Source organism: Acartia tonsa, chromosome 12, assembly GCF_053477335.1.
Source record: "Acartia tonsa isolate MP-2025a chromosome 12, ASM5347733v1, whole genome shotgun sequence".
In the NCBI taxonomy this organism is placed as follows: Eukaryota; Metazoa; Arthropoda; class Copepoda; order Calanoida; family Acartiidae; genus Acartia; species Acartia tonsa.
In genome coordinates this window covers 18,755,006-18,778,402 of record NC_137271.1, presented here as the reverse complement: position 1 = coordinate 18,778,402, position 23,397 = coordinate 18,755,006, and the positions used below count along the sequence as shown (strand labels likewise).

The 23,397-nt window shown below is 31.7% G+C and overlaps 3 protein-coding genes across 7 annotated transcripts in view; 2 read left to right on the top strand and 1 right to left on the bottom strand.

The window, feature by feature from the left end:
• The window catches only part of Cortactin (cortactin), a 45,633-nt gene extending 34,450 nt beyond the window's left edge, over positions 1 to 11,183 (bottom strand). For 2 of the 3 annotated variants that reach the window (XM_080179434.1, XM_080179433.1), the window contains exons 1-9: positions 10,534 to 11,183; positions 9,897 to 9,967; positions 9,389 to 9,511; positions 8,965 to 9,037; positions 8,127 to 8,207; positions 7,777 to 7,831; positions 7,340 to 7,450; positions 6,066 to 6,176; positions 5,669 to 5,734 (exon numbers count right to left, since the gene is read on the bottom strand). In XM_080179434.1, the coding sequence (XP_080035560.1) occupies positions 5,669 to 5,734; positions 6,066 to 6,176; positions 7,340 to 7,450; positions 7,777 to 7,831; positions 8,127 to 8,207; positions 8,965 to 9,037; positions 9,389 to 9,511; positions 9,897 to 9,967; positions 10,534 to 10,593 (751 nt within the window). In that variant the 5' untranslated portion in view covers positions 10,594 to 11,183. The remainder of the gene's footprint in view (positions 1 to 5,668; positions 5,735 to 6,065; positions 6,177 to 7,339; positions 7,451 to 7,776; positions 7,832 to 8,126; positions 8,208 to 8,964; positions 9,038 to 9,388; positions 9,512 to 9,896; positions 9,968 to 10,533) is intronic. The other variant, XM_080179435.1, reaches the window with a different exon arrangement.
• Positions 1 to 23,397, top strand: part of LOC145334130 (uncharacterized) — a 141,854-nt gene that overhangs the window by 51,173 nt on the left and 67,284 nt on the right. Inside the window, exons 2-6 of one of the 3 annotated variants that reach the window (XM_080179426.1) lie at positions 15,761 to 15,834; positions 16,584 to 17,942; positions 18,145 to 18,282; positions 18,848 to 20,920; positions 21,439 to 22,030. The exons of the other annotated variants lie outside the window; for them this stretch is intronic. Coding sequence (XP_080035552.1) covers positions 15,822 to 15,834; positions 16,584 to 17,942; positions 18,145 to 18,282; positions 18,848 to 20,920; positions 21,439 to 21,626 — 3,771 coding nt within the window. The 5' untranslated portion in view covers positions 15,761 to 15,821 and the 3' untranslated portion in view covers positions 21,627 to 22,030. Of the gene's footprint in view, positions 1 to 15,760; positions 15,835 to 16,583; positions 17,943 to 18,144; positions 18,283 to 18,847; positions 20,921 to 21,438; positions 22,031 to 23,397 lie in introns of those variants that run through there. 3 annotated transcript variants of the gene reach the window in all.
• Positions 13,114 to 15,739, top strand: LOC145334132 (uncharacterized). Its single transcript, XM_080179432.1, has one exon. It carries the CDS (start codon positions 13,159 to 13,161, stop codon positions 15,421 to 15,423), a length of 2,265 nt encoding a protein of 754 aa, XP_080035558.1. The 5' UTR covers positions 13,114 to 13,158; the 3' UTR covers positions 15,424 to 15,739.

Genomic DNA, 23,397 nt, shown 5'->3' with positions numbered 1-23,397 from the left:
ATGTCTATAAAAAGCTGAGCTGAAGTTGATGAGTCCAATTGTTGTCTGTAATATCCGAATAATCTTTTATAATTATGTCAACACCAGTGAAAGGGAATTATTTAGGGGAAAAAATACTCTAGGTAGTGGTTATATAAAAGTAACAGAATGTTTGTCTGTAGCTTAGAATCAGGCTAACCGCTACATCGATATTATTCTCTTTTACAAAGAAAATTTTAATATGTAGGTCCAGGAAAGGTTTCTTACTTTTTTTGAACGGGGGAGGGGGGGAATGTTTGGGATATCTTCAATCTCACAAGATAAATTACTAATGGAAAAAAACCCCACTAATCCCCTTTTATATCGATGTTTCAATTAGTGATGGGAATCCGGATCCGGAATCCGAATCCGGAATCCGCCCAATTTTCGGCCAATTTTGGAATCCGAATCCGGATCCGGAATCCGTTTTTTATAGCGGATTCCGGATTCTAAATTGGTAGGCTAAAGGGATAGTTTCACGAAGTGCATTTAAAAAAAAATAGTCAACTGTAAGTTTTTTCTATTTTAAATAACGTAGTAGTGCATAATATAAAGTTATTGATTAAAATTAAAAGATTTTACCAGGGATTTTCCTTAAAAAATGAGTTTTTCATTTTTATTTTCAACTTCGTTGCGTGTTATACACCTATGGCAAAAACTTTTTTCTCATAAATACAACTTTAGATAGCATTTAGTAGTTAATAGAACTTCAAACTTTTTATACAACAAAATACACATAACAACAAAGAATGACCAATAAAATATTCAGTATGGTACTTAGAGTAGTGATCTTTTTATATGTCTTAGTAGAATATATTAGGCATTGGATAGATATGATTGTGATAAAGAATTTTAACATTGACCTGACCAAACTTTTTTTATTTGACAATATCTAAAAGAGTTAGTGATTTGCAACATAAATTACATGAGAATTTTCTTTTTATATATATATATATGTTGTATGGTTAGTTGGTATTTCCGCGTGAGATAATGTGTATATTGTAAGTAAACCGGACGGTTTTCTTTATTTTTTAAAAAAGAATCTATAGAAAACCTGTCCTATAATGAACCGGACGTTATTTTTTATGTTTTTTAAGTAACTTGTCCCAAGGGGAACCCCTGTTCAATTTTTTTATAACTCTTGTGAAATATGTGGAAAAAGATTCTCTAAAATTGGTGTTTTGGCTTTACATATTTGGAAAAAAATAGACCATTCTCATGTAATTTATGTGGCAAATCACTTTAACTTTTTTCGATATTGTCAAATAAAAAAAGTTTGGTCTGGTCAATGTTAAAAATTCTTTAACATATAATCATATCTATCCAATGCCTAATATATTCTACTAAGACATATAAAAGTTCACTACTCTAAGTACCTTAACTCTTTAAATACACTTCATAGAACTATCCCTTTAATTTAAATAGGTTAGAAAATACCAAGCACATTTTTAGGACATAAGTAGCACTTAAATTTTTAAATTTACTAATGTGATGTAAATGTTTTAGTTATGCTGGAAGTCAACACTCAGGGGTGAATATTCTGCACAAGATTTATTTTTTTTCCCCTGCTACAAAATTTTTTATTTTTTTTCCCCCCTAGATTTTTCTTAAAAAGTAGGGGGGGAAATAGAAAAATATTTAAAGAACTCTATATTTTATTTATTTTATCCCTCCTACCACACATTTTTTTAGTTTTTTAACCAAGGAGGGGGGCGAAATGTAAAAAATGTTTTCAGTTTTCTTAATTTTTACATTTTTTCCCCTCCAACCACTTATTTTTTATTCCCCCCCCCCCCCTGAGCCGGGGATCCCATGCAGAATATACACCCCTGTCAACACTTTAAACAAATCAAGGCTTAAACCAAGTAACATAGTGATAAATTAACGAAAAAAGCTATCCCTCTGTGACGGACGGCCTTTTAAAATACTGCTAGAATCCGGAATCCGAATCCGGAATCCGCCAAAAATAAGAATCCGGAATCCGCAAGAATCCGTCACTTTTTTTGACGGATTCCTTCAGAATCCGGAATCTGAATCCGGCCCAAAAATTCGACGGATTCCCATCCCTAGTTTCAATAATATGTTTTATTTTCATGCCTCTTTATTTGTGGTTGTAGTAACCAAGTGATTTCATAATAAAATATCACTTTTCCTCTGTCTATTACTCAACACAAACCAAGGCCAATAGTTTGAATGAGACTGTATACAAAAAACAAGGACAAAAAGGACAATAATGATAGAATTAAGCATCTATAAATAAAACATACAAAAATGAGCTAGGATTCATAGGCGTCCAAGGGGGGGGTTAATGGGCCATTTGGCACCCCCAAACGATTTTGGGGGTGCCGTAGGCACCCCCAAAATTTTGTGAACAATACCCCCCCCCAAAAAAAATTACCCCTACCTTGGGGGTGCCGTAGGCACCCCCAACGATTTTGGGGGGGGTATTTACCCCCCCCCAAACCATTTTGGGGGGGTAATTACCCCCCCCAAAATAAATGTTCTTTAAAAAAAATTTTTTTGGGGGGGTATTTACCCCCCCCCCAAATTGAATGTTCTTAAAAAAAAATTTTACTGTCCAACCAGTTAAAACAGTTCTTAACCATGATAACAAAAAATTTGATAGTTTGATCATGTTTTATTTGCTTGGGCCTTTATAAGGGCTAAAACCATCCCGGGGATCTATGATGTAATTGTAAAGCACTGAAGATTCCATAAAATAGATACCTAACTAAATTAAATATTTCATTAAATAATGAAAAAGAATTTCTATAGGCGATTTCTTTTGGGAGGATGTCAGGGTGTCTCAAAACTAGTTATAAAACTTACCAGGACCTATAAGACGCTTCACTTTAAAGTAAAATCATATTGGTTCATTGGTTAGTGAGTTAATTATTGTATTTTTATTTTCTAAAGAATGAGATACTACTATATATTTGAAACTCGTGTTTTCTAAAGGGTAAAAAGGGAGGAGAAAAATAGCCTAAAACCACTCAAAGGATTGACCTATAATAGTGTGGAACCATCATGGGATCTATGTGAAGCTTTCCTAAAAAGGAGAACTCAGTATTAAAAGTAATGAAATCTGAAGCTATAGTCAAATAAACCTTACTTACTACTTTATGTTATAAGATAGTACTTATTAACTTAATAGATTAGGTAGGTGATTTTTTTACAGAATTAAATTACCCCCCCCAAAAATTTTACCCCCGGGGTAAATTAGTTTGGGGGGGGTAATTACCCCCCCCAACAGATTTGGGGGGAGTATTTACCCCCCCCCCAACAGACTTTAGGGGGGGTAATTACCCCCCCCAATCAAATTTTACCCCCGGGGTAAAAATTTTGGGGGGGGTAAAAAAAAATTTCGGCGCGCTTCGCGCGCCATTTTACCCCCCCCAAACACGAATTACCCCCCCCCTAAAATTTTTTACCCCCCCCAAAAAAAAAAGCTTGGACGCCCCTGCTAGGATTTCTGTAGTTGAATGAAAACCAGTTATTGCTCACAAATTCAGGTTGTGATATTTTCTTTGAAATTAACAGTCAAACACTCGGTTTTTCTGCAACTTTAAGATTCTAGTCATAAAAATGACAAATCCTTCCTTACAGATTTCATTTTCCAGTATGGCTTCAAAACCGATTAATATTTGCTGGAGTAGAACCAGTTCTCAGCCATATTGAAACATTATGTATAGCATCGTATAAAAAGACAATATTCCACGAATTTTGAAAAAAATATAAAATCAAACCATTTTTGTCGGCATGAGCATTCAGCCTCTTGGGTCTAACAAAACCTGTTTTAATCTTATATTTTTTCATTTTAATAACCACGGAAAGATCTCTATAATACGACGCAATAATAACTATTCCATCAATGCTTTAAAGAGGACTATTAATTACTTAAATTTGTCCTTTGAACTCAACAAAGCATTTCAATTTGATGACATTGCTTTAAAATTAATGTACTTTTGCAATTTACAACATTTGATGCTTTTCTGAAGTGTTATTTTATTTTGTCCTTTGAACTCAACAAAGCATTTGATGATATTGCTTTACATTTCAAATTTTTTTTCATATAAAACCATGGTGAAACCTAACTTTTTAGTCGATAAATCAAATATTAAACATAAACCTAGTATATTCACTAAAAAAATACTTTGGGTCAATGCTGGAAGATGCTTAGAATCACTTGCTCTGGTTTGTGGATAGTCCTCTTTTACGAATCTGACCCCCCTATCCTTAAATAATAGGATATGATTAGGATATTTCAAAGATTACTAGAGTACCTACAGAGCCATTGAGAGTTAAACAAACTTGTAGAGATACAAAATACAAGATTTTCTGTCTTTTATTTAGAGAAAATCTTAAAAAGACGGATTATCCATTCTTGTTAGCTTTAATTAAACAAACAAAAAAACTTAATTAAAAATCTAAGTAAAGACTACCTACACATTAAATTTAAAAAGATAAAATAGTTTATGAAAAAAGTACACATATATTAAATAAAAGCTAAAGAGGACTATCCATGAACAAGAGCAAGTGATTCTAAGCATCTTCCAGCATGGACCCTTAGTATTTTTTAGTAAATATACTAGGTTTATGTTTAATATTTGCTTTATCGACTAAAAAGTTAGGTTTCACCATGGTTTTATATTAAAAATTTTTTGAAATATAAAGCAATTTTTAAAGCAATATCATCAAATGCTTTGTTGAGTTCAAAGGACAAAATAAAATAACACTTCAGAAAAGCATCAAATTTTGTAAATTGCAAAAGTACATTAATTAAACTGTTTACAAGTTACCAACCCTTATTCTAAATATACATTTTTATTAACAATAATTTGTTTTGTGTCAAAGCTTTTAAACAACAGTTTGAACTCATCAAAACATTCGATGATATTGCACCAAACAATGCTTAACATTTCAAAGTTTTTTTCATATAAAACCATGGTGAAACCTAACTTTTTAGTCGATAAAGCAAATATTAAACATAACCCCTAGTATATTTACTAAACAAATACTAAGGGTCAATGCTGGAAGATGCTTAGAATCACTTGCTCTTGTTCGTGGATAGTCCTCTTTTAATTGGGTTTATGCTTAGGGAATTTAAAAGAAAAGGGCATATTATCTTCATATAAGCTTTAAATAAAGACATAATTAAAAACAGCTCTGAGTTTAGTTACATTAATTGATTCTAAAAGTGACTAACACTATTTTATATGACATCATAAGTCAGGTAAAATTACTGAGCAACGTTACAATTCATTTTTATGGAAATAAGAGAAAAAGTAGGATAATCTTTCATTAAAATAAACAATGGAATAAACAAAATCATAAGGAAAAGATTAAGTTTGTACTTACAAATAACTCTAAGACAGGTTATTTAATGTTGTGCCATCAAAGATTTGGTTGTTTGTTGGGTGTTACTTTAACTAACACACCGGAAATTTGGATAGAAAAGGAGTGTTGGACCTTACCTAGTACAGACTTGTCAACCCTGTCTGACTGGACTCCAACTTACCTAGTGCAGACTTGTCAACCCTGTCTGACTTGACTCCAACTTACCTAGTGCAGACTTGTTAACCCTGTCTGACTGGACTCCAACTTATCTAGTGTAGACTTGTCAACCCTGTCTGACTGAACTCCAACTTACCTAGTGCAGACTTGTCAACCCTGTCTGACTGGACTCCAAATTCACCACCGAAACCAGTTTTGTAATCTGAACGAGACAAAGACGTCACATTTATATAAAAAAATATAAATAATATGTACAGGGATCTTGCACTTGAATTTAAAAATATTTTGCCTGGGTATAATTTTTCCAGAGATATTTTTATGTGCATAATCCAAATGACAAACTATTGATCATAATTATAATGCCAATAACATTTATTAAAAATATTCAGGGCATTCACATATTTTTGTAATAAAAATAAATTGAGAATTTTTACATAAGTGGATGTTATTATTTTTAACTAAGTCTCTAGTCAATAACTAATAACAACAATAAAATAATAATGACTTAAAACAACCATTAACTTGGTGCCTACCTTTTTGAGAAACGTGTTTCTCCAGTTTTTCATGGTGTTCCCAGGAGAGAGCAGATTTGTCCACCCTGTCTGTCTGTACACCAAACTGACCACCAAACCCTTGCTTGTAATCTTCACAAAACAAAAACAAAATATGAAAAGGACTGTTGCACGAAGTGCATTTTACGAGTTGGGGTACTTAAAGTAGTAAACCTTTATATGTTTTTGTAGAATTTGATGAAAATAGGTTAGCCATGAAGTTTTAAAAATATCAAGACTTGAAAATTAAACTCTTATGATCAATGCATCGTTTAAACTTAGATGTTTTAATTTCAGCAAAAAAAAACAAGATAAAACTTTTAGTTGTGACATATTGTTTATTATTTACTTTCCTATAAAATATTAATATAAAACGGTATTTTTGTAATTTATGCTTGCAATCATTTTTCTGAAATGGGAACCTTAACGATCTCAACTATCTGGCAATTTTATCTTTTATTCCAACCCATGATAACAATTTTCTGCAAAATATTTAAAGGTTCACTACTCCCAAGTATCTCAACTCAATTGCACAAAGACCCTATAATTGCGAATTTGTATAAAAACTCATAAATAAAAACAAGAATAAGAAGACAATATAAAAAAAATAGGTAAAAAATATAATTGGATAATAAAAACAATACAAAAAAACAAAAATACAGAGATAGGTTAATGGAAGAACAAAAAGAAGAAAATGAGATAAAATGGGATGAAATGGAATAACATTTTTATTTTCCATTTACTTATCCTAGTAAAACGATAGAATTTACTAAACACAATGTAAATATAAAATATTAAAACAAACGATAATGATTTTGGATCTATTGAATAAAAGGGAGGGGGAGGTTGTGACACTTTTTGAAACTAAAACTACAGGAATTCAACTTAAAAAAGAGTTACAGCACTGAAATTTGGAATGAAAGTCGCTTTAAAGAGGTACAATTTGGAACTATAAAGAAAAGTTCGTGAAACCGCCGCTACCGCCGTTACCAGCCAAAAAACAATTCGGCGACAGCGATTCTGTAAAGCAACTGCTATACCAAATTTCAGTGCTGTAAGTCTTTTTTTAGTTGACTCCCTTTGACTTTTAGTTTTGGTTTCAAATAGCGTCACAACCGCCTCCCTCCTTTGAATAGGTTAAAAATAAGAATTATACCTACCTAGTGGTTGACAGGGTGCAAATACTTTCTACACCTAATTGGCACTTAAAATCCATTTCTATTATCCTAATATTTTTTTTTTTGTTATTATTTTACCTTTTTGTGACTCATGCTTTTGTGATTTTTCTGCATAATCCCAGCCAACAGCTGATTTGTCCTGGCGGTCATCTTGCACACCAAACTTCCCGCCAAAACCAGTTTTGTAATCTAAACACAAAAGGAAACAGAATTATTGTATTATTGAGTGAAATGATTCGAGATTTTTCGTACTAAAGTTATGAAAAATTTAAAAAATGTAGGTAATATCTTTAGGACTTCGCAATCTAATTTTAGATATATCTAATAATTGGTGCTTTTACTCATATCCATAATAGACTGCTAAAATACCCCTCCCCTCGCCAGTTATCTTTAAATACTAAAAGGTACAGTGATTCCCCTCTTCATCCCCCTCGCCTTAAGGGCCCCTAAAGGCCTCTATTAGTGGCATAGCTGCTGAGCTTAGATAAAGTAACTGCAGATTTTCTATTACTCACCTTTTTGTGATTCGTGTTTCTCAACCTTTTCAATGTGATCCCATCCTCCAGCAGACTAAAATATTCAAAATATTTTAAATCAATTTTCCAGCATGGCTTCGAAACTGATCAAATTACGGTGGATTTGAATCGGTTCTCAGCCACTGAAAAAACATGTATAGCATCTTATTAAAGAAAGTTTCACCTAAGTATTTTTAAAAAATCATTTAAATGCATAAAATTCCTACCTACTCATAATCATTAATTTAATTTAAGGGCATAACAAAACAGGTTTTCATCTTATAATTTTACGTTTCAATATTTGCGGAAAGGTGTCTTCTATAGTCCGATGCGATGAATAACTATTCTACCTTGTCCTGTCTGTCCTGAAGAATTCCAAACTTGCCACCAAATCCAGCTTTGTAATCCTTCTGGGAATCATGCTTTTCAACCTATAAAAAATATCCACCTATTAATCATTCGATAAAACGGCACTTTCCCTCAAAGTTCCTAGCGATCATATAAATGCAACCTCCTTATGTTTTAATTTTTTAAATCAATTGAAAATAAGAGAATGGGGATATTATATTTCTTAAAGACTACCCCGAGCGGACCCTTCAGCCCACGAAGCTTCAACCTGCGGTACATTAACCTTGTACCCAATGTAACCTAACCTAACTTAGCCTAAAGCAAAAACTATACCGAAGTACCCCACCTCCCCTTATTTCAATCTATTTCAAAATAAGCGGATTGAGAATTCCTTGCTTGGCTAGGTACTTTGAGAAAACCGTCTATTAATCCTAGATATCCAATAAGAAAATGGATTTTTTTGTCTAGAAGTCTTACTTAAATTTAATCCTGTTTAAAGGCCAAGACATATCTATTTTTCTTAAAACTTACACCATACGTATCCAAGTTTTTTTAACATCTTTAATATAACGTGAGACATTTATCATGAATATCAAGGATAAACAAAGGACGATAATTTGATATAGGTACATCCCCAATGATAATAAACAAGATTACCCCTTCTGTAGACCTAGACTATTGGTTGAACCGTTTGACCACTATCAGTTTTAAACTAACCAATCAAAATTTAGTAAAAGAACCCAAAGTTCTGAGCCAACGAATAAGATAAAGTGTTTATAAAACCTTGGGTACCAGTGTAATTAACAGCCCATTGACCCCTCCTCCCCTAGACATTTATACCTTTGCCACATAGTCGTGACCAACTGCGGATTTGTCCATCCTGTCCGTTTGTACGCCAAACTTTCCTCCATAACTGAAATAATATTATTATTAAAAATCAAATGCATTATTATATTGACTGGTTGGTTCAATATTCATACTTGTTTTGTTCCTTTAGATCAAGGGATCTACAGGGATAAGAAAATGGCTGATAAAATTATGTAAAGTCCTAATGATTATAAAGAAAATTTGGCTTTCTGTAGATTTCAATTAGTGGCTGAAACATTTAGACATCAACTTAATGAACCAACCAATCAAAGTTTAATAGAAGTCCCTAAAGTTATTAAGCCAACGAATAAGAAAACGATATTAAAAAACTTTGGGGATTGGTGTAATAAACAGCCCATTGTCCCGTCTCTCCCTGCTTAATATCCACGAGTCTTACCCAGCCGCAGCATTGTAGCCCTCCTCCATCACCTTCTTCTTAATGTTCTCCTTGTTCTCCTTGATAACCTCGTCAGAGATGGCCTTCATGTCCATCCCGTTGGCCTGGCGCTCACCTCCATACCTGAAATATAGATCAAAATTAACCTTCCTTCTAATTAACCTATTCAAGAAATGATTAAATATACGTTAACTACTACCTACCCAAAAGTAAAGATTTATCCAAATAACCTATAGTCTATCATTAATACCCAGCCTACTTGAAATTTTGTTGTCAAAAAGTTAAAAATCAGCATATTTTAAATGAACGTACGGACTTTCTGGTTATGATTATATAGTTGTTGCGCTTCTTAAATAGTACCAAACTTTTAAAGGAATCATCAAGCTAAGTTATAAAACGATAAGACAATTATAACATGTCTAAATTAAGGATAAGAGATAACCGTTACGGACGTACGGACCGACCCTAACTATAGAAAAGCTTCGCTTTAAAAAAAAAACGTACTTACCTTTGTTGTTCCTCAGTCATGTTGTTGACATAATCTGGATCTGTCTCCCAGTCATCGTCATCAGAATCATCCTAAAAAAGAGTCAACAAGTTCAATTAAAATCATCCTTATATTAAAGTAACAGGATGTCTGTCGTTGTCTGTACGTACTGAAGGATCTTGCTAACCACTATAGTTCTCCTTTATAATGTAGCTCATCATGGGTCCTTGGTAGGTCTATAACTTTTTTGGAGGAGAGAAGTACCACCCTCCTAAGAAGACCCCCAATATTTCCCCTTTTTTCTCGTCGTTTTTAGTACAGAGTGACCGGACGGGGGGGGGGGGGGGGGGAGGGATCTCACCAAATCTACATATTAACGTGTTATTATATGAAAGTTTTTGTATAGACTAGGTAATCATTTTATGTGTAGTTTAGGGTTAATATTAATATGGAGTGCCAGTCATAGGAATGTGCCTGACCGTAATATGATTCAAAACTTAATTTCTTAGGATCAAATCAAATAATTTAGAAATATATTATGTTAAAAAATCTAAAACATTTCTTTGAGAGACTTGAAGGACTTTCTGCCGGCAACGACTGTAGAATTGCTCAACTTGTGCCTAAATATTACAGGAATCACCATATAAACCATACATACCTTTCTCTTAACTGTAGCAATATTTTGAGCGGCATTATTGGTTTTCACGCTTTTCCACATTTTAAAACACAGCAATCAAAACGATACTCTGAAAAGAAAGCAAAGTTGAAAACATCCATATATAAAATCGAAGCTCAACAAATCTAAATCGGTCAGATAACACAGATCCTATAATGTAAAGCAGGAAGTTTTATTGTCTACAGAAAAATATCTCAGAAAGTGCCAGTCCGAATCAATTATACTTTTAAGGGAGTCTTTGTAAATATCTATGAATGGTTTTAGGCTATTATTTAATTTATACACGGTCTAAAATCATTAAAAAGCATTTGAATTAAATGCCTAAAACCATCTTTATTTTTTTTTAATGAACGTTTTTTAGTATATAACATGTCATTATTTTTATTAGTATGAGTCATAACTCTATATAAAAAAATAAAAACTATAGGTAAAATGTTTTTTTATTATATTACAATTTAGTTTTAACCGGTTTTATTTAAGAAACGTTTTGAAATCACAATTTTTCTGAAAATTTAATAATTTTAAGAAATTCTTAATTTAATTCTAATTAAAATACCACAAAATAAACATTAAAAAATTGGAAAAGATAAGAAAGTGAAATTTTGTCTGTTATTATGTTTACACCCTTTCCTAAACAGCTGATTTCATTCTTCCTCTTTTACGTTTGGATAACTCTACTTCCCCCCAAAAGATCAGTTTTCTAAAACTTTTGGGTCCTCTTTCTTCCGGGTAAAATGATGTACGTAGCAATCTGCGAGATGCTTTATATTTTTTCATGAAATTAGAATGGGTATTCCAGTATGTCTTCGAAACCGTTGAATATCCACTGGATTAGAATTGTCGCCAATTTAGGTTGTAATATCTCCTGTCATTCATTGGTTAGTTTATTCATCCAGAGCGGGATTTTAGTCCGCTGTGTGATTCTTTGTTTAGAGAACATGAAGATCTGGTAAAGATCCAAGTTATAATATATCCATTCTTGTAAAAATATACTTAAACCCCCAAAGAAAAACATTTGGTCTAAAATCCAAGCCAGTAGATCGACTATTAAAAAAAGCTATTAGTTTGCTCAAGGGGCTTAACTACAGTACTAAGTAATAAATCATTAATAAGTGATTAGTTTAAACAAAGACGATTCTTTCAAAGTTTAGTTTCTTAAAAACTGGACACCGGCCAATTATTATACGACGACGACATTTAATAGGAAATAATTGCGCGGCATTTACATAGAAAAAACATAAACAAACTGGAATTATAAATATTTCTTTCTGCATAAATATAATAATTTAATTGTACATTACATGTAGCAAAGTTACTCTTTATTTCACATTGTCTGTCAGTCAATCTGTTGGAAATGTGATTTTGTCGGCTGCTATTTTTTTTAGAATAAACTTACTAAATATTTATTTCATTGATTACACCATTTACTCCATTGTGTGTTTCGTTCATGACATAAATGAATAAATATAAATATAAGCATGTTTCAGTGATTTTTTTACATAAATTATAGTTTTACATTTAAATACGCACCAGTTACTTAAACAAATTTTTTTAAGATTAAAATTGTGAAGTGTTGTTTTTGCTCATAAATAAAAAAGTCTCATTTTCTATTACCTAAGTAACAGGGATTTCAAAAAAAGTTGTATAGAATTTAAAAAAATTTTAAGTGAATTGTGCAAAGTACTAAAATTATACAAATGCCAAAATTTTTTGAGGCCATTATTCTTAAATTTTCTTTACTAAAGAATTCTAGATTTTTTGGTCATTCTAGCTAGGGCAAATTGTTTCATACCCTAAGCTCAAATGTACATAATACATATATGATAACAATTCCGTGTTTATGCCAGTAGATATACATCCTTTATATTAAAAAGTATTCAGTTTTTTTTTATGTCTAAAGCTAAAAATCTCAGTTACTGCTGGTGCAAATTGATTATACTTTTAAGGGAAGCTTGATAATTAAATGTCTTTGGTTGGTTTTATGTTATTTTGATAGTCCCCTCCACCCTCCCATATAGGCTAGCAACTAGCAAACATACAATGTACTATTCAGATAAATATAATGGAATTTGTTAAATTATAAGAGTAAAAAGTGTATTATAAGTTATCAAGAAAAAGTCATGTAACTATTTGTGAACATGCTATTTAATTTGTAAAAACTATAATATGAATTTAGATACTTTTATTTTTTTATTAATCAGCATATAAAAGTAACAGGATGTCTGTGTGACTGTCTGTACCGAAGGAATTTCGCTAACGTCTGAACCGAAATGGTTCTCCTTTACAATGTAGCTTCTAATTGGTCCTTGGAAGATTTTTGACTATTTTAAGGGGATGGGGGGGTTATCTTTTCTTATTGAAAATAAAATAAAAAAGGGGGTCGAATTTAACCCATGTACCACCACCTCCAGTGCCCCTAAAGGCCTCTAGGGGGTGTAGTCGTTAGTCTATCCAAATAGTAGTTTTTAATTGACAATACCTGCATAAAACCAAAGTTGTTACAATCCAAACAACACAATTATTCGCTTTAGATTTAATATTTTAATTTCATTATTTCAGATTTAGAGTTGACAACCTTTGAAACCATATTGAGGCCAATTAATTAAAATGAAAGAAGATATGAAAGTAGAAGAAATTAAAGTTAGTACACAAAGTAAAATACATTCTGGAGAGAAACTATATCCTTGCGAAATGTGTGGAAAACTATTTTCAACTTCTGGTAATAGAAACATTCACATGAAAACACATACCGGTGAAAAACCATTTTCATGTGAAATGTGCAATAAATCTTTTTCAAATTCATCGGATAAAAATAAACACCTGAGAACACATACCGGAGAAAAGCCTTATTTATGTGAATTATGTGGTAAATCATTTGCCACATCTAGTGAGAAAAGTGTACATATGAGAAACCATACCGGGGATAAACCCCATTCTTGTGAAATTTGCGACAAAAAATTCAAAACTAAAGGTTATAAAGACTCGCACATGAAGACACATTCAAGTGAAAAACCGTATCTTTGTCAAATTAAATTTTGCGCTAAATCATTTGCACAGGAAGCTGACTTGGATATCCATATGCGCAGACATAATGGAGAAAAACCTTTTAATTGTGATATTTGTAGTAAATCATTTTCATACTCAATTAAAAGAGACAAGCATATGAGATCGCACACAGGAGAAAAACCATTTTCATGTGAAGTCTGCGGTAAATCATTTTCTACATCGTGTCATAAGGTTAGACATATGAGAATACATACAGGTGGCAAACCATATACATGTGATTTGTGTAGTCAAACATTCTCTTCTTTCCTTGAAAGAAAAAAACATATGAAAACACACCTTGAGATAAAACAATGTAATAAATATGACAAATCGTCTAAACAATCAAGTGATATTTTAGCTACCAAAATTAAAACAGACATTTCAGAGAAACCATACTCTTGTGATACATGTGGTAAATTATTCTCTACTTCTACTACTAGTAACAAAGATAAACTAAAGAAAGTAATTCCTGAATTAACACCAACATTAAAACCTGTCCCTGACGATGCAATGAAACTTTTTCCACCAAAGTCTGAAGTTAATACTGAAGATAGAGTTGAAACTATTTGTGATGAAGAAGTTTCCAGTAAAGATCCTCTTGAAGTTCAAATAGTAAAGGCTTGTAAAGTTGAATGTGTTAAAGAGGAAACTAAAGGGAATAATAAACCTGAGAATCTTATAACCACGGAAATTAAAAATCATATAAATAAGGAAGATACTATTACAAAGAAAGAATGTATAGAAAATGTTCCTCTCTTTGTTAAAGTAGAACTTGATATCAGTGATAGAGCTCCTCCTGTTACATGCAAGTTAGAAGAGATTGAAGATAGAGAAACATATGATGAATATATTATTAAAGAGGAAGATCATCTCTCTGACAACATTGATCCTATAGATGTTAAAAGATTGAAACAAAAAAAGAAACATGTTAATAAGAACAATATTGATGATAATACTCCAAGTAATAAAAATGAACACGCTTGTGATTTATGTTCAAAATCATTTACCAAGCCTAGTAATCTTATAGTCCACATGAGAAAACATACAGGAGAAAAACCTTATTCATGTGAGGTGTGTAAGAAGACTTTTGCTGCAACCAGTAATTTAAATGCACATATCAGTAGACATCATGGAGAGAAACCGTATTCATGTGAAATTTGTAGCAAATCATTTTCACAATTAGAGGATAAAGATAAACACATGAGAAAACATGCAAAACAAAACGAAAAGAAACATGCATGTGATTTTTGTTCAGAAACTTTTTCCAAGCCTAGTAGACTTACAGTTCATATGAGAATTCACACTGGCGAGAAACCATACTCATGCGATGTTTGTGGAAAGACTTTTGCAATTACCAGTAACTTAACTATACATATGAGAAAACATACAGGTGAAAAACCATATTCATGTGAAATTTGCGGAAAATCGTTCTCTACATCTCATAGTAGAACTAATCATATGAAATTACACACAGGAGAAAAACTATTTTCGTGTGAAATTTGTAATAAAAAATTCCCTCTAATGGGCCGTAAAATTATCCATATGAGAACACATACAGGAGAGTTACCATATTCATGTGAGATCTGTGAAAAATCATTTTCTAACAGCAGAAGTAAGCTACTACACATGAGGACGCATACCGGTGAAAAACCATATTCCTGTGATATTTGTGGTAAAAGTTTCTCTCTTCCATGTAATAAAGATAGACATATGAAAACACATACAGGAGAAAAGCCATATTCTTGTGACATCTGTGGAAAATCGTTCTTGACATCTGGTAACAAAGTTAGACACATGAAAACACATACAAACAAAACTTCTAGCTAAATTTTTTTTTACTAAAAGTATGTTGGTGACAATCTTATGTTTGAAAAAAATATTCATAAAGTAGAAATAATGAAATTAAAAGCAAATGATGTATTGTAAAAAAATGTTACAAGATACATAACTAGCGAAGTGCAGAAAAATTTTCTCCCGCCCATTTTTAGATTTTTCCATTTTTATTCTAGTTTTAAGTTTTCCCTTAATATTTTTCTAATTGTCTCCTTGTTTATCTCTTTTAGTTCTTCCTATTTTAGTTTTCCCCTTTCTTCTTCCTTTTTTCTATTTTTTGCCTTTTCCCCTTATTTTTTACATTCTATTTATTTTTTATTCATATTTCAGAAATGGAAATGAAAGTAAAATGTCAGTAGTAAGTCGTAACAATAATTGGAAAAGGAATAATCATGAAGAAAAAAGGTGGGCTAATGTTTTTCATATTTTTAATAGCGAAGCTACTTTAGAATTTGAAATGTCCGTCTGAAACGTTTTGGGGGAAACGTGATTTTCATGGCTTTTTTTAAGATTGGCGCCTGAAATTTTCAGGGATAAAATAAGTTCCCATTCTCCATATTTTCATCAAGTTTCAATAAGATATTTCAATTAATTGGCGTGCTAGATCGATTCCTAGATTTTTAAGTTTTTATAAAGGGAGGTAGTTGTCTGTATAATATACACCTATACTACAGATCTGTTGCTGAAATTTTCAGGGATTAAATAAGTTCACCTTTTACATATTTTTTAGAAGGTTTTAAATTTTTTTGCTAAATTATTAGAAAATAGTTATCAGTCATTCAATGTTTTCTATCTGCCAAATACGTAAAATGTGTGTGTGTGTGTGTCTGATGATATGAAATTTTGCATATCTTGTCCATTTTTTAAAGATATAATTTCTCTTTGGGATTTAAAAGCATTAGAAATAACATTCAGTCGTTCTTGTAGGATGTATGTTTGACTGTCCTAATGAAATTTTGCTTGTCTCGGTAGATTTAGTCTTTTGTTCCAATTTATCGCCTATTTTTTTGTTATTTTTTTTTCTTCACTTTTTGTATTTTCTTTCCATCCATATGGACTCCACTTGAGTTTCTCTCCCCACTTAACCTTTGTCCTAATTACATTTTATTTATATCTTTATTATTTTATTTACAAAAAATTTATCTTTTTTTCAGGACCAAAGCATAATCACCATAGTAAGGATGGAGTGTTTGAGTGTACTGTTTGTAGAAAGATATTTAATTCAAAATCTAATTTAAAACTACACAGCAAAAGTCATGCAATTCGTAAAAAGTACTCCTGTGATATTTGCCAGAAACAAGTCTCTGGTTCTGATAATCTTGTCAAACATATAAGAATCCACACTGGCGAACTACCTTTTTCTTGTGATATATGCTACAAAAAGTTTTCTCAGAAAGTTAATATGTTAACTCATAGAAGGACTCATACAGGAGAAAAACCATATAGATGTGATTTATGCGATGCATCATTTTCACATTCTGGTTCTTTAAAGCATCACAAGAAAATACACTCTGGACAAACTGAAGTATTTGATGAAAATAACTGTAAGACAAGAAATACATGTCAAATATGCGGAGAAGTTTTTAATCATGTTGCTACATATTTAAAACATAAAATGAAACATGTCAATAAAGGGTCAAAAATATTATCAAAGAAAGATATTAATTTGATGAGAACCAAAGAAAGTAAAAATCATTCAATGCCAGAAAATAAATCTGATGGAAAGAAAAATAATAAGAAAAGGAGAAAAAATATTAAAAATGGACATTCAAACAAAGAATTTATAACTTCAAATTTCATTTGTAATATTTGCGATATTTCTTTCAAAGTTTCTGAGGAATATGTTAAACATTCTATGAATCATGTCAAAATAAAAGTTGATGTTAAGTTGAAGAAACTAAGATCTAAATTAGTGAAACTATTTGCTTTAAAGCAAGATTGTTCATCTATTCCAGCGGAAAATGATATCAATGATGCAAGTGCTATTGTAAAAGAGAATGAGATTGATGCAAACGAAGTTGATCTTAAAAATCTACCATCAAACTGTATGAAAGATGAAGTTGAAGAAAAATTTGGTGAATCCAATTCAAATGATGAAATAAAATCTGAAATTGAATATTCAAATGATGATGTTATTAAACTAACACAATTTGAAGTCATATTTGATGATAAAAAATATTACAATGGGCATTTAGGTGATAACTTTGGTGAAGCCAGCATTAATGAGCTTTTAGACGGAGATGATGATGATTACATTCACGAGAAGTCAACTACTGCGCATCAAGATGTACTTGAAGATATTTTTGATGACTACACAAATCTAAATAATATTGAAGTTACCCCTGATATTCCTAATAAAGTTAATACAATGATAAATGATCAAAATCCATCATTAATGACAAATGAAAAATCAAAGCCAAAAAAAGTCAAACGTTTCAAAGAAGTTTTTATTACAAATGTAAAGAAAGAAGAGAAATGTGGCGATGATCAAATTACTTCTAATGTTATAACAGGTATTTATATTTATTTAGATTGTTTGCAAAGCTATTGCTTATGTCTTATGTGTTAGGCAGTGCCCTTTATTTAATTCATTTGTCAAGTGCCAAAACAGGTAGGTATTTAATTTTTTACTAACTTCTTAAAGGTTAACCAAAAAAAGTTTTTTATGCCCTCTAAAAAAACTAGTTGTGTCTTATCATTATTGATTTTATTTAGTTGAAAGAGAGATGGATACATTTATGAAAGTTGAAGATGTAAAAACAGAAGTAGACCCTCTGGACTTTATTGATACATATTTGGATAATTCTAAATATCAGGATGATAAAAACAGCTTGGAACCAGACAACAAAATAGGTATTTTTGAATTGATATTTTTGTTTCAAAGCTACAGGTACATTATATTTTTTACTATAATTATTTCATGACTAACTTTCTTTGTATGTCAGTCATTTTTGCAATATAAAAGAACTAGCAGCTTCGCCCCTAGCATCTAGGGGCTCTATATTCGAAGGGCAGAAAAATAGCCTAAAACCATCTCAGAGGCTCCATAAGAGGCTTCACTGTAAATAAGAACCATATCGGTTCAGTGGTTAGCGAGATCCTTCGCTACAGACGAAAAAAGCTTATTACTTTATATTATAGGATTTACAGGATTGTACCTATATGAATAAAATATGAAAAACATTTTTCCATTTTTTTCCCCATCTTGGGGAAAAGCTTATGGGGAACATAATAAAATTTCAATGCTGCTGGGGGGAAAAATGAATCTTGTGCAGAATATTTGAAAGTTAAGGAAAAAATTCTTGGTTGTTCGCTGTTTTACTTCATCCTTCGGCCCGTTCGTATCGCTTATCTTGATATTTCAATTAACTGAATTTTGTTTCGCTATTCATGGATCTTCTCATCTTTGCTTATGTAGGTGAAGAAAACGCCATGGATGATGAACATGAAAAGGCTCAATTTGAAAGTTCAAATTCAACCCAAACAAATGCTGAAACTGAAGATTTATATCCATGTAATGTGTGCCAGAAAAGATTTGCTACCAATGCTGTTTTGAATCAGCACTGGAACTCCCAGCACCCAGACAAATCAAAAACTACTTGTGCATTATGTCATAAGACTTTTACAAGTGAATTTTACCTCTTGGAACATACTCGTGCCCATCTCAATATTTTACCTTTTTCATGTAACCTATGTAATGCAGTTTTTGCAACAAACTCAAAAATGCACAGCCACAGAAGAAAAAAACACCCAGAATGTTTTAAATGTGATAATTGTGAAGAGGAATTTTTACTGGCGAGGGACCTCAATTGCCACAAAAAAATTCACCTAGCCAATCATTTTGTTTGTGTTAAATGTAATAAACCATTTTTAAATAAATATTATTTCTTACAACATCAAAGAAATAACACATGTAACAAAAGAAAAACAAGTATAAGTGTTGCATTCTCATGTGACTATTGTTCCAAATCATTTACGACGAAGCCAAGTTTGATTAAACACAAGAGGATATATAAAGGCAATTGCAAAGTTGCTCCACGAAATTTATTTAGAAATGAATCTAAAGAAATCTATCCTTGTAATGATTGCTCTACTCTCTTTCAAGATTACAGAGATCTTACCAGGCATGTTATTAAGTGTAACCCCAACCAACTAAAATCTCCAAAATGTTCTAAATGTAAAAGAAGCTATACAAGATACCACAACCTAATGCTACATACAAGAAGCCATTTGAAAATTTATCCATATTCCTGTGATATCTGCAAGAAAGGTTTTTGTATTATTGGCGATGTACATTATCACAAGAAATCGGGAAAATGCAAAGATGAAACAAAATCTGAATCATTTAAGTATAAGAAAAAACCTAAACACTTTGAATATAAAAATATTAAAAATAGTTCCCCTGAACATAATGCAATTGATTCAACACATTCATTTGATGTATGCAACAAAGTGTTTTCAGATGGTTCAAAGACAAAACAACATGACATGTGTGATACTAAATCAATTCAAGAGCAAAACTCATCGTATCAAATGCAAAGAAAAACAAAAGGCAATACGAGCATAAGTTCTGCATACTCATGTGACTATTGCTCCAAATCATTTAACCATAGGAATTATTTGGTGAACCACAAGAGAAAATATAAAGGCAATTGCAAAGTTGCTCCACGACATTTATTTAGAAATAAGTTGAAAGAAATCTATCCTTGTAATGATTGCTTTGCCGTATTTAATAAAATGGAAGATCTTTCAAGTCATGTTGATAAATGCAACCCCAACCAGCTGAAAGCTCCTAAATGTTCAAAATGTAAAAAGAGCTTTACAAGATACATTACACTAGTGCAACATACAAGAGTGCACTTGAAAATTTATCCATATTCATGTGAAATCTGCAAAAAAGGTTTTGCTACAAATGCCGAAGTACATAATCACAAAAACAGGGGAAAGTGCATAAATAACTCTTCATCTAACAATAAAAAAGAGCCTAAACATCCTAAATTTGAAAATAAATCATCTGAGCTTAATGCAACTGATTCAACATATTCATGTGATGTATGCAACAAAGTGTTATCAGATATTGGAGATTGTATGAAACATGAAAAAACACATTCACAGATCCTGAAAACATCTAGGAGTGGTAGAGCTATTAAAGCTGTTGTTAGTAATACTTCACAATCAAGAGAAGGAAGCAGTGATAAAGAAAACTTGGATGGAATTAACAACTCAAATTCAGATCAGAAATGTAATAAAAAACACTTAGAAAACCCAGCTTTAAATACAAAACTAAAAGGACCTAAGATTATAAAAGAAGAAGCAAATGTTGTTGAAGCACAACAGACAAATCTTAAAAATTCATGTAAGATATGCAATGCGGAATTTTTTGAAAAGAGTGAATTGTTGAAACACAAGATAACTCATATAACAAAACCTACAAGTTTGAAATCTTATTCTACAAGCAAATCTGAAAAAGAAACTTCTAATGGACATACAGGTATTTATTCTTATCATTTTTTTAATTCTATAAAAGGGGTGAGGGGGGGGGCGTAATGACATCTAAACTTTATAGTGAGCAAAATTGTCTAAAAATTGAGCTAGATTATTGAAACTTGGAACATAAGCATAGTCCTATATGTACTACATGTAAATGGCTAGAAAATTCAATTTTAGGTTAGTTTCAGTAAGAAACCCCCTGCGGAAATGGGTTTTTAGGCCTTTTTTTGGTCTATTTTGATGTAGAAACTTACCTTTAATTGTTTTTCTTAGGTTTTTTTTTAAATACACTGTGTCTATTCATTAGGACATTATTTAAGATGATTCAGCAAGTCAGAGACCTTTCCCAGCTACTAAATGGGAGGTTAAGTGCATTTTTTCTAAAGTTTGTGTCGTCATATATCAAATATAGGTTTTTTGAGTTTTGTTCCAATACTTGCTGAATCATCTTAAATTGTCGGTTATAAAAAAGGTAAGTATTTTGTTTATAATGTTACTGATTTTTTTCCTATTTTGTAGAAAAGAAACCTTGCGAGTTAACAAATGATGACTATTCTAGAGATTTTAAGTGCCCTATTGACGGCTGTGACGTAATGATGAGTAGCCAGAATTTAGAATCTGGTGAAGGAGTAAAACATATGATTGTGAAGCATCAGATATACCCTTACAAGATGGGTAAAATGGGTCTCAACTGGTACAGAGCTTAATTTGTCATCATTACCAAAATACATTTGCTTTTATTATAATTTTAAAGAAAAGGTTGATATTTAAAGATTTCTTGATAATCAATGTTGAAAAACATTATTGAAAGCTTTAAGAAAGCATTAAATGAGGGTTTATACCTTGATTTTAAGATATCTACAATACTATCTTTTTTCTTTTATACATTTTTTCTTAACTATTAAATCATATTTTACTAAATCCATGCTTATAAAAAAATCTCCTTTTATATATGAGAAATTTTGGCATTATTTGTTTTAGTCCATTCATATATTTATTTTTTTCTACATGTTTATAACAAGCTTTAAAATTTAAAATTCATCCTGCAATTTCATGATTTGTACAACCATAATTCCATTATATATTATATTTTATTAATTTTTTTTTCAGATATCAGTCTTTTTAAAGGACTTAAAACCAAAATGACAAATATCGAGGCTTTAATTTGACAAGATAAATATGCACAAGATTCTATCTGAAAATTTACTAAAAAGATTAGGTAGGTGAAATTTGCTTCATATGTTTTGCATTAAAATTACCCTTTTTGTTTTAACTTCCTGCTTTCTAATCTTTCCTTTGCTATTTATGAGAAAAAATTGGCATTGTAATAAAATCAAGTATTGTTTTACTAAATTATATTCTATTTTTTTAGAATGGATTTGATTGAAAAAAACTTGAATTTTACATCAGTTTTTCAAAGGGGAGAAAGTATACAACCAAAAGAAGAAAATTTACAACCAATTAGAGAAAAATTTGATCCAGACTGAGAGCTAACACTTTGAAAATATGGGTAGGTAGATAGACATAGTCGCTGTCCCTTAAAGTGCCTTGTTGAGCTTTGTTAACCCATTAGTGCCGAGCGCCACTTTTATGGACCGTTCGAGCTAAAAATTTCAGGGAAGCTTTGTTATGGTAAAAACGGAATTCCAATTTTTTTGTTTTGCTCTAGCGGCGTGCACAGGAAAGTTGCAGGAAAACCCGGTTCGGCGCGAGTAAAGAAACCGTTCGGCATTGGTAACCGTTTTTGGCGTTTTTTGGTGCTTTCCCCCGGCATTAAAGCTCGTTTTCGACCTAAATACCCGGTTATTTGGCCCAAAAAATTAAAAATGTAATTTTTGAACGTCCAAAGTGAGTTGTAGAGTAGCTAATACTACGATACGATCCGCAATTGAAAACTACATAACCTCATGTAATTGATAGAGCTACAAGTAAGATACAAAACGATTTATATCACATTTAGTGTTTTGGCTATAGGTGCCAGCCTTTTCAGTTAAAAAAGCCCGTTTCCTAGAAGTTTTAAAATTTTGATATTATATGTGGACGGGTATCTTTACTCGCGCCGAGCAGGGCGATAAAACTAGCGGGTATCTTTACTTGCGCCGAGCCGGACCTTTATAGCACTTAAAAAAACGATACAAAAATCATATAAAAAATATTAATTTGAATAAAACGAATTCACAAATGAATGTAGTTGCCAATAAACTTTAAATTTCATGAAAAAAATCACTAACTTTACTTCATAAACAAAAAAGTTAGGAGGGGTATTTTAAAATCGCCTCGTTTTTCTTGGTTTTCAAATTTTGTTCAGCTATACCGGCAAACGGAAGTAACCAAAACTGCCTGCTCCAGGGGGAAATGAAAACCAGGGTAGTAGAGGGGGGATTCATACTGAGAATGATGCAATCCTTAAACTGAGAACCGTTTTTTTCGGGATTTTTGGAACCGGGCGATAAAAGCCGGTTCGTCACTAATGGGTTA

Coding starts and splice junctions, on each gene's coding strand:
- LOC145334132 (XM_080179432.1), top strand. CDS start 13,159: ATGAAAGAAGATATGAAAGTAGAAGAAATTAAAGTTAGTACACAAAGT.